We start from the raw sequence: 12,241 nt of genomic DNA, 5'->3' as shown, positions 1-12,241 counted from the left end.
AAATCAATAGCAAGCAGCATACTGAAAATAGCACCTGGCAGAACTGCCTTGACTGAATTCTGACTTTGTATCAAGTCGTCAGCTCTTATTATAATTAAGTACTAAAAGGGCATTTAAAATTCAGATGCCATCATTTACAATATCACTGTTGAAGAATCTATTTGGTCAGATGATGTCTATTGCAGAAAAATCTACTGATATAGTTTCTCTTAGAATTTAATGATAAGATAAATCTTGGCTCTTCTTACAAACTATGTTTCTACTATTAAATGTAAATTCAATACATATTTATAAAATGCCTACTCTGAGGAAGGTCTTTTCTATTTGGGGATGACGCAGATAAATAAGAATAGATCTAAGTCCAGTTAACTGCAGTCCCTGTTGGATTGTGAGCTTCTTGAGGACTGGATGAAAGAGGAGGCATAGGAAGTAGGAAGAGTGGCTGAATCAATTCTTTCCTATTATTGTAGCCATTAGTAAATGCAGCAAATGTCTATTGAGCATATACTATGTACAAAGAACTATGCTAAGTTGATTTTACATTTTATTTGTAATATTAGTTGCAGTTGCTAATATTAATTATAATACTAATAATAACTTCTTAGAGCTTTTATGATTAAGTAACAAATGTCAACTATTTACACCATGCTTAGCATATAATAAATACTCAGAAAATATTAGAATAGGGGTTCCTGGAGAAGGCAGCCATGCTCCCACCTGCGGTCTTAAACGCTGATAAGTAAAAGTAAAGAATGGCTAAGTATCACCGTTGTTATGTAAAAAGACAATACTAGAACCTTTTATTTAGTGTGATAACTAAATGGAGCTGCTAAATGAAACCCCAAATAAGGTGGACTGACCCTCTCGGGCACAGATGATGCTGAAACAGGGATGGCCTCCCCATAAGGGAGGGGTATGGGAAGAGCTATCTAGCTTTTATAGTCTGAAATTTGGTTTGAGATTTATAGTCTGAAAACAGCAAAGCACTCATGTTCTCTAGCTTTCCTCATTAATAGTTGGCTATTATCATTTCTTTCCCTTGATCTCATGTGAAATAAAACAGGATATATAGAAAATGCTAATAAGAAAATAAAATAATGTATTCAATACATTTTTGCTTGGTTTCAATATTCTTCCTACATAAATAATAGTTCATTATGAAAACCATTCCCCAAACCAAAACCTTTTGAGATAACATTATGTCTCTTTATGATAAGTATAGTGAAAGTGTATTCATGCTTAATTTTCTTAAGAGCATTAGAAGCACATTGACAAAAAAACAAATAATGCATAATGGTTTTTGTTCTTTCCTATGTTCACATCCTGGCTCTCAACAGTGCAAGTGATAAACTATTGCTGAACTCTCATTAATTGAGCAAAATTCTAGTGTTCAAATGCATTATACTAGTAAATAAAATATTTATTGAAATATTATTCATAAGAATTTGTGTTATAATGTTTTCTTCACATTATGAATAGAGTTGGCTAAAAACTATGGTTAGTGCATAAATTTCTGTTACGTATATTTCTGCTACCATTGTGTCTTTTCCAAAGCATGTTGTATAATGGTACTGCCAGTGTAACTCATTGGCTGACTGATTCAGTAATGTTTTCTCCACATTTATAAATTGTACATAGAGTTTTGGTTTCTATGAAAAGTCATTGCTTCCACTTATTTTTATTGCTGGATCTATTTCCACAAACTTGAACTACAAGAGCACAAATGCTTTATTCTCCGCAAGTTCTGAATTATTTTCAACGAGTTTTCTTCATAGTCACATTCTGAAAAGAGTTGCTAAAGAGTCTCTTGGCAACATAATTAGTACTCAACTTCATTTTAGTATTTTTATTATTATATCCACCTAAGTGTTACTATCTCAAAGAAGCCTTCCCTGAGACCTCAGACTAGGTTAGCGATTCCTGCTACATGGCTTTATAGGCCCTGTACTTTCCTGGTGCAGCACAGTCACAGTCAGTTATTGTTGTAATCATCTCCTTGACATCTGCCTTTCCCACCAAAGTGTAGGCCTTTGAGGCAATGACCTGATCTTGAACATATTTTTATTTACATCATCCGGCACAATGCCTGACCCATAGCTGCTGTTCAACTTGGTTTCTGGAAGGAGCATACAAGAAATGCATTATTTTTACTTAAGTTTAGAGGTCAGCATGATACTCAGTGCTGAGTATCTCTTCAGCATACACACACAAAAAAAATCTTAAGTATGACTTTTAAGCTTCTTTAATAACAATTGTAAGTAGTCTAGTTGAAAGAATACATAAATTCACATCACCACACTTATTAAATCATGCCTGTGATTCTTTGGAATGCAGTATTCCAATAAATATTTCCTCTTACCACGCTTCTTAACAGCCTAAGGGGAACAGCAGAGGTGTCAGAAACTAATCGTGCTCACAAGGTATTATTAGATAGAAAAAAAAGGCCTCCTGTCTCTTGGGTTAATATTATTTTAGAAATATTTAATCCCCAGGCTGCTAAGCTAATTGTGGGGGAAAAGCTTATCTTTAGTGACGAGAACAAAACATATGTTCCATGACTGGAAGAGATGATGGGCTATTTAGGTCATGGATTCTACTTGACTAAATTACTGCTGAACCATTGCATGGATGAGAGGCTGGGGCCAGTGTGGACGTCAGGATGTTACCTTTCCTTTCCATCTGTGCAGTGAGAATGCGTATCCTGGCTGTTTGAAACCTCAAGCCCCCATATGAAGAGGCATTGTTAGATATTATTACCTTAGGCATCTTTGCTTTTCTGATATATTTAGTGTTTTAGCCTATCTCCCAAGTGGAATGATTTATGCATAGGAAGCCAAACCAATTTATTTGAAATCTGAAAGCTCATCATCAGAAACAACATTTCCAGAGACTTCTTTCCCCAGGACGGCGAGTAGCAGCATGTCAGCCGGCTACCATGGTTCCCAACCAAAGCCCCGTGCAGCCGGTGGTGGTGGAAGGAGGCTGGACCGAGCAGACGCAAGAGGAAATTAAAGTCATGGAACGTATAAGACATACAGAGGTATGTTCTTTAGGACTCAAGACATTAAAGACTCTGCCTCTATTATACGCTTTCAAAAGAACAGTATTGAATTTTAAAATTATGCCCATTAATATGTTCTCAGCATCTGGTCAGTTATGACCATGTGGGCATATGCCAAGCCTTGAGTTGGCATTTGGAGAGCAGCTCTCTAAAAGACATCCAGCTCATAGGGAAGTCTGTTTTGTTTGAATGGAGACCAGAAATTATGACCTTAGCCAAGAAGAATAAAAGGCCCAGTGGATATGTACAAAGGTGATTATAATAAGTGTATTCAAGTTGAACCTTATGGCTTCATTGCTCATCACTCCTAAGGGTATGTCTCAATGTGTAAAAAGAGCAAGGAGCAAAATACTAATTGCTATGGAGACATTCAGAAATGAGGAATTCAAAAAGCTGTTTCAACCCAATTGCTTAATCAGTCAGGATGGCTAGACATGAAAAAGGCTAGAAGAGAAAGGTCAGCTATTGAGAGAGGATTGGGGATAGAGATCTTGGAAAACTTTTTGCTTCGTGGTGTTTTCATTAAAATGATATGTTCTTATTTAATAAGTTTCTCCAGTCGTGATGTGTGTTCAATCTACATTGTAGGTGTGTGCCCAAGTCAAGGTTACTAGAAAAAAGAAATTAACATTGCTAGAAATAGGACTTGTTGCCAAGTGAACAAGGATAAATCACTGACCAGGGAATGAATGCAAAGCACTGAACCAGGACATGCTTGGAGTGGGATGAAAAGCTGCCTGGCTGGGATCTGGCAAAGTGTAAGGGTGGCTGCTGTGTTTGCAAAGACAGAGATTAGGGACTCAACAACAGTCCTGCACACTCCCTTAAGCATTTACTGGTTAAAGGAAATGATGTTGTAATTCTAATAAAAAACTCATTTGTTAGATGCAGAGAAATTTCTCAATAGGACAAATACCATGCAGAAGTCCAAAAACACATCTCTATTCATTACTTGAAATTATAAATGAAAATGAAGTACTTTGCCAAAATGAGTACCTTGTTATTATCACTGCAATGATTATTATGGTCTTCAGTGATTCATTGAAGCAAGGGAAATTGCAAATTTGCAAAAGACTTGGGGACAGGGGAGAGTAATGCACTTCTTAAAATTTTCCATGTAAATAATCATAAGATTCCTGTCTTTCGTCACATTCTTCACACACACTAAACATGGCATTCTCTGGGCTTTGCTTGACAGGCACACCTTTCTGAAATCCAAGAACGGCAATCCAAGAGAAAGTCTCCAACTGCAACTAAACATACAGCACTCAAGCAGAGCAGCCTGTATAAGCAACCCAATGCAAAACGGGTCTGGGTTTATCTAAATGGATGCAGACCCGAGGATGGCACTTATGCCTGGGGCAAAAGCATTTCAGAGGTAAACCTGGTGTGAAAAGAGAAGGTTCGAATCCCATTTCTGACATTTCTAGATTGTTGGGTCAGACAAATCACATCTCTAAACCTCATTTTCTCAGTGTAAAGTGTAAATAATACTTTCTTCACAGGATTGATATGATGCTTAAATGGGCTTATACCAGTGAAAATGTGGGGTCCAGTGCTGTCTGATGTATGTGTGAATCAGAATAGGACACTTGGCCAATAAGAACAGTGACAATTAAACCCACTGCAGCCCAAGAGTAAAATCTAAACTTTGGAATAATTTAAAATGGTTTTCCTGTTCTGTTTCAAACCCAGTTTACAAAAGAATGATTTTTTTCCCCACAGGATTGTCAGTATTATTCTGTAGGGAAAACAATAGTATTCACTAGAAAAAACTTATCATAGTCTTCCTACCCAGGGTCCTGGAACTGCAGCCAACTTTTCACTTAGCAAAGGTAAAATATCAACTAAGAAAAAGATGACCAGCAGTTTATTTATTGTTTGCAATATCAAGGATATAATTCTTAATTTTGACATTTTGTCTTAGTCTTTAAAAACTTTAGGCACCTAAATGGATTTTGGTAGACTTTTTAAAAGTCTCATCTGTTTCAGTGATATCTCAAAAAGTTGTTTGTTTTTTTAATTTTGTTGAAATGTTTTTATAAATTGTGGGGGGACAAGAGGAAGTCACATAAAGGTGAGATGTTGGTAGGAGTGGAGGGAAAACACAATGGTGCAGTAGACTGGCCTGGAGGAGTTCAAGTAGGTTGCCAAGGGCACCTGGAGTAGTAGGCGCATCTCCGAGGAGTTCTGCCCCTGAAAGTGGTCTAGTCTCAGAGTGTCCCAGAGACCATTCCCGTTCGACAGGGACTTTGAATAAGAACTTGGAAGCAATCACATCTCAGAAGGGGACAACCAATTTGCTATACTTGAGAAAGGAGATTTAAAAAACAAGTAAGGACACTTCATATACATAGGGGGAAAAAATAAAATGGATTTTAAAAAGAGAATGAAAACTTTTTCAGGAGAGAACATTCTAGAATAGACTCTATAACAAAGCTGAAATGTTTCTTACATGTTGGTTTCAATGAAAATCTCAATTTGTATTGTAATTACTAAGTCTTAAAATGCACCAATCCATCGCAACTAGAACTGGTATATTAGTGAGGGAAAATGAAATGATAAATAAACAGACAAAGGGTAGAAAAGGGACTGTAGGATTAAAGATAGCCTATCAGACTCAGGATAACAAAAACTTATAATAACTTTTACATAAATATCATATATATGGTAGAGGAATGACTTTTTGGCTTGTGACTCCTATGTAGCATATAAAAGTCACTTCATAAATATTATTCCATCATCATGCAATTTTTTATGAACTTTGTACATGAAGGGCTAGATGCTGTAAGGTATTATTCTAACTTATGTATGTGAAAATATTTTGAAAACTTTATAATGCAGTATAATTCACAGGTTAATTTAATAGTGGTGGCAGCAATAAGAGGAATAAAATAACATGTCTAAGCTCACATATATTAATATTTCAAATTGGCAAAGCATTGAAAATGTATCAAGGTTTACTTGGGTGTGTAGAGAAACAGGCACTCTTATTGACAGAAGTACAACTTTTGGAGGACAACATGGCCACTCATATTAGAAGAAAACTAGAGGCCCGATGCATGAAAATTCGTGCAAGAGTAGGCCTTCCTTCCCCCGGCTGCCAGCACCGGCTTCCCTCAGGCACCCAGGACCTGGCTTCCCTCCTCTGGCCACCAGCAGGCACCTGGGATCCAAGCTGGCTTCCCTCGGGCCCCAGCTTTGTCAGGAAGGACGTCCAGAATGATGTCCAGAAGATGTCTGGTCTAATTAGCATATCACCCTTTTATTATTATAGATGCACTTCTGAACTTTATCCCGTGGATATTTTCACAAATTTATGCAAGCGTTGTTTAGTAAGAATATTTATCACAGTTATTTATAATACAAATAGATTTGAAATAATTTAAACACTCATAAACAGAGAGTTGGTTGAATGAATTATAGTACATAGGATGGAATATTATAACTAAAAACCCACTTTAGAAAGAATAATGACAAACATGTTTAAGATATGCTAAGTGAAAGAAGCAAAATCTACAGCATGTGGAGTTGAATTCTGTATACATACATGGATACCTCTAGAAAAACAGACTGGGAGGATTTTATTTTGGGGAGTATTTTCTAGATGGTCTTATTATTGGTGACCTAATAAAGTTAGTATTGCTTTCTTGTGTGTTTTTCTATGTGTTCCATATTTTGTTGTGATGAACATAGATTGTCTTTGTAAGAGAAATATGTTTGCTAAGGGAGCTAGCATTCTTCTTGGAGAAGTACCAACAGCAGGTGACATGGTCAATCAGTAGTGCAGGTAGAGGTTCAATAATTCAGAGAAAGGAACACTGCCCATCTGGGGTGAAGGAGGGGCTCCGAGAGGAATTATCCCCACTGTTGTTGGAACTTGAGAAATGGGCAAGATTCCGTATGTTGGGCAGAAAAAGTAGTAACAAGGATGAGGGGTACCACACACAAAGATATGGGTGTTAGAATGCATAAATCATATTAAGCATATGGTCCTTGAAATGATACGTAGGAAGAGATACATACAACTGGAGAGATTATTTAAAAGCATACGGTGGCTCCCACATACTATCTGTATTAGTCTACTTGGATTGCCGTAACAAAATACTACCACAGATGGGGGTGGGAGGAATTAAACAGAAATTTATTTCTCAGGGCTCTGGAGGCTGAGAAGTCTGAGATCAGGGTGCCCACAGGGTTGGATTATGACAAGGCCTCTCTTTATGGCTTGCAAACAGCCACCTTCTCCCTGCTGTGTGTCCTCACAGAGCCTTACTTCTGTTCATGCATGGAGAGGAGAGAGAAAAGCTCTAGCATCTCTTCTTCTTCACATAAGGTCACAGTCCTGTGGGATTAGTGCCCCACCCTTATGACCCCAGTTAACCATACTTACCTGCTTAAAGGCCCTTTCTCTAAATATAGTCACATTGTGTGTTAGGGCTTCAACCTATGAGTTTGGAGGATGACACAATTCAGTCTATCACACTACCCCCAACTGAAGTACTTGAGCCGCTAGTTGTCTCTGAATAGGGAAATGGTATCATGAAAGCAATGTTTTGGGAAGATTAATGTGGCTTCAGTCTGTAGAAAGATACTTAGGAGATGCCTAGAAAGTTTTTGGCATGTTGTTTTTATTTTGCTTTATTTTTTAAATATGTTTTTATTGATTTTTAGAGAGAGGGGAAGTATGTTGGATAGAGAGATGGAAACATCAATGAGAGAGAAATATCATCGATCCTCTGCCTCCTACATGCCCCCTACTGGGGATCAAGCCTGCAACCTGGCACGTGCCCTGACTGGGAATCAATCCTGGGACCTCTTGGTTCATGGGTCAACACTCAACTGCTGAGCCACAATGGCCCAGCCTTTTGCTTTATTTATTTATTTTTAAGTTATTTCTTATTGCTTTCCTTTCCTTTTCCATGTCCTTTATTCTTGTTTTTAGGCTCCTGCCTAAGGTTCTCTGTGATCAGCTGGAAATGTGTCATCTCAGGCTATCAGGCTGTCAAGAATACTTCTACAGAGTGGACTTGTGTGTGAAACAAATACACAACAGGAAGAGTTGGGCTCAGATTTCCCTGGGGGAATCTGGCTAATGTCACCAATTCCAGAGAAGCTAAAAGTTTCAGTGGTTGGCACTTTTGCCAGAAGAATGAGGAACAGGACACATTTCAAAGAGTTTCACTCTATACTCTGTAATGAAGCCCCTAGACAGTATTTGAATCCCATCTAATGCAGGCTTTTCCTCAACTTGTTTCACTGCTGTGGCCATTCTGAATGATTTAACCACATCCTTCCTACCCACTCTTTGAACATTGCCAGAGCCGCTCTCATCTCCAACTGCTTTAGGCTCATCTGTCATCCATGCACCAAGGTGGCTTCCTCACCGGATTACTGGCTCTTTCTTCAGGGCCAACATCTTTCTCTGATTTATGATTGCTCGGGCCCCTCCTTCTATTGACTGGAAGCATTCATCTTCTCCCATTCCTGCAACATCTCTCCTATTCTACAGAATCTCAAAGTCAGTGTGTTCTCTATCAAACAGGGACAGTTCTCAATGTATGAGTGGAAGCTGAAAGAATGAGAAACAGCTCCCTTTGATTTGTAGGGGCAAGTACCTCATGCCCACAGGGAATATGCAATAGTTCAATGTTGCCCTTGGTCCCTGCCCTGAGAAGACCTGGTCTAGGAAAATTAAAGTAACAAAATAGATTGTGGGAGAGACATGATGCATAGAACATTGTTCCTTTGTTCTGAGCTTTTTGTTATGGCAGCAATTACAAACATTAAAGGTCGTACGCTGACTAGGTATTTTAGAATCTAATTTTGCTGAAAATACATTATTTTCAAATTTATTTTTAAAAGAGTTTTGTAAACTCAATGAATTTGTCTCATGTAAACAGATCTTTGTGAAAACCAAATGAAATAGTGATATATTTAATTCATATTTTGCACTTGGTATATGTTTTTCTTAAATAATGTTCATTTCTCTAATTAGGGGGAAACATAACCTCTATAGAATTGTGACATTTTAGTGGTAAATTAGTAAAAAATATAAGCATTACCTTTATGTGGAATATTTTCAAGCCATACAAGTTTCTTCAAGAGATCTACCAATACTTATTTCTAGGACAGCACTAGAGCAGGAAAAAAAAAATGAGTAACTTCTATGAATTGAAGTACACTGAGTGGCCAGATTATTATGATCTCTGAATGCATAATAATCTGGCCACTCAGTATATAGCCTATATAATAAAAGGCTAATATGCAAATTGTCCCCTCGACCAGGAGTTCAACCAGCAGGCAGGCTGGCCAACCGCCCATGTCCCCTCCCCCTGGCCAGGCTGGCCGACCCCACCCATGCACAAATTCATGCACCAGGCCTCTAATGTATATATATATATATATATATATATATATATATATATATATATATATATATTCACAGATCATAATAATCTGGCCACTCGGTATATATACCCTTAACATTTTTATCTTGAGGCCTTACAATGTGACTATATCTGAAGGGCCAGTTTTAAGAGGTAATGAAGGTTAAATAATGTTTTAAGGGTAGAGCCCTAATCTGATAGGATTTGTGGCCTTATCAGAAGAGGAAAAGAGAGATTTCTCTCTTCTACTGTGTAAGGACACAAGAGAGCAGCTGTCTGCAAAGCCAGGGAGAGAGCTCTCACCAGAAAGTGAACCAGCCAGCCAACACCTGGATCTAGGACTTCCCTGCCTCCAGAACTGTGAGAAGTAAATTTGGCCATTTAAGCCACTCAGTGTATGATATTTGTTTTGGGACCCCAAGCAGTCTAAGACAGTGACTATTGTGGAAATTTTAGAAACATTGCAAAGGGAAGCCATATGAATCTATTACAAGTGAAGTTTTTGGTTCTCTGAATAACATTCTGCTTTCTAATTATAAAACAGTATATACTGGTAGACACTGTATTAAAATTAGAAAAAGAAAAGGCACCAAGAAGGAAATGAAAATTCTGTCAAAAAACAAAAATCACCAAAGTTATTATAATTTTAGTTGATATATTTGTTTGATTACTATAGAGTCATAATTTTTTTGTCATTGTGATCATAGTAGATCACAGGGCATATACAATTTTGCAATCTGTATTATTCACCTAAAACATTACTGTGACTTTTTACCCATACAATTTAATTATTTCAATGGTATCATTATATTCTGTCAAATAGATGGATTGTTATTTATTCATCCTGTTTTCTGTTGTTTGCCATTTAAGTTGTTTTTAAATTTTTGCTATTATAAAGCATACTCCAGAGAAACCAAGATGGCAGCATAGGTAAACACCTAAAATGCTGCCTCGCACAACAATTTCAAAACTACAACTAAAAGATAAAACGGGCATCACCCAGAACCACAGGAAGGCTGGCTGAGTGGAAATTCTACAACTAGAAGGAAAGAGAAAAGCACACTAAGACTCACGGGAGCTGCAGAAGGCAGAGGTACAGAGGCGCGCGCATGGAGAGGGCTGGCAACTGAGTACACAGCTGGCTTTCTCAATTGGGAGGGAGACAAAAGCTCCCGACCTCTCTGAACTCCAATTCGGGGTGAGACTCTGGGGACCCAGACTCATACGAGGAGAAACTGGACTGTCTGGCAGCGGGCGAAACTCGAGGGCGACTTTCTCTCAGAGGTGCTTGCAGCGATTACCGCTGGACACTGAGACCCAGGGGACCTCTTAGGGCAGGGCTGACGGGAAACCAAGACTCTCTGCTCCACCCTGAGACTCCGCCCCATCCAAGCTGAGCACAGAGGCTTTTGCATATGAATGGCCGGGTCCTTTGAATTCTAAACTTACCTAACAAACTGCAGCTGAGTCAGTGAGACCCAGAACATCCAAAAGAAGGCCCAAGGCCCTGCAGCAGCTTGCATTGCTTCACAGCTGGGCCTCATCTGGGCACCTCCAAACCCCAAACAAAGATGAGGAACCTGCAGATCTCTCCATAGCTCCTGCTGGGTGGCCTCAGGCAGAGCCTAAATTAGCACCTCCTTGGAGATCCAAGAGCCAGTGTACCCAGGGGTCAGAGTGGGACCATCCAGATTACAGCTCCTCAGATCCATAAAGGACACACTCAGGGGTCAGACTTAGTGAACACCAAATCCCCACTGAAGCAAGTCTTGTCTCATAAGGGTGTCTCCAGCACAGAAGTTCCCCATCATAGACACAGCTGATCCTCACAGCCAATTGGCCTGGAGGTCAATTCCTCCCAGTGATACCAACAACAATCAAGGCTTAACTACAACAAGACTGTGCACACAGCCCACAAAGGGGTGCACCAAGAGTGTCCACCTCAGGTAACTGGGGAGGCTGAGCCACTGGGCCCTATAAGACACCTAGCACACAAAGCACTCTATCAACTCAGGGAAGCAGCCAAAATGTGGAGACAAAGAAACAGGTCACAAATGAAAGAAATGGAGGAAAGCAAATGACTGGATATAGAGTTCAAAACCACAGTTATAAGGTTTTTCAAGAATTTTCTAGAAAAGGCCGATAAATTTAGCGAGACCCTCGAGGATATGAAAGGACCAACTAGAAATTAAGCATATACTGACTGAAATAAAAAATATTATACAGAGATCCAACAGCAGACTAGAGGATCGCAAGAATCAAGTCAAAGATTTGAAATACGAAGAAGCAAAAAACACCCAACCAGAAAAGAAAAAAGAATCCAAAAATATGAAGATAGTGTAAGGAGCTTCTGGGACAACTTCAAGTGTACCAACATCAGAATTATGGGAGTGCCAGAAGAAGAGAGAGAGCAAGATACTGAAAACCTATTTGAAGAAATAATGACTGAAAACTTCCCCCACCTGCTGAAAGAAATAGACTTACGAGTCCAGGAAGTGCAGAGAATGCCAAACAAAAGGAATCCAAAGAGGACCACACCAAGACACATCATAATTAAAATGCCAAGAGCAAAAGACAAAGAGAGAATCTTGAAAGCAGCAAGAGGAAAACAGTTAGTTACCTACAAGGGAGCACCCATATGATTGTCAGCTGATTTTTCAACAGGAACTATGCAGGCCAGAAGGGAGTGGCAAGAAATATTCAAAGTGATGAATAGCAAGAACCTACAACCAAGATTACTCTACCCAGCAAAGCTCTCATTCAGAATTAAAGGTCAGATAAAGAGCTTCAC

The 12,241-nt window shown here is 38.8% G+C and overlaps 1 protein-coding gene across 2 annotated transcripts in view; it reads left to right on the top strand.

The window, feature by feature from the left end:
* Positions 1-12,241, top strand: part of LOC308257537 (doublecortin domain-containing protein 1-like) — a gene marked incomplete at its 5' end in the record, with an annotated part of 130,027 nt that overhangs the window by 104,187 nt on the left and 13,599 nt on the right. For both annotated transcript variants that reach the window (XM_080687425.1, XM_080687424.1), the window contains 2 exons: positions 2,904-3,040; positions 4,260-4,439. In XM_080687425.1, the coding sequence (XP_080543551.1) occupies positions 2,904-3,040; positions 4,260-4,439 (317 nt within the window). The remainder of the gene's footprint in view (positions 1-2,903; positions 3,041-4,259; positions 4,440-12,241) is intronic.

Source organism: Plecotus auritus (genome assembly GCF_963455305.1).
Source record: "Plecotus auritus genome assembly, chromosome: 9".
In the NCBI taxonomy this organism is placed as follows: Eukaryota; Metazoa; Chordata; class Mammalia; order Chiroptera; family Vespertilionidae; genus Plecotus; species Plecotus auritus.
Note: the sequence above shows the minus strand (reverse complement) of the source record. Positions and strands in the feature narration are given on the sequence as shown.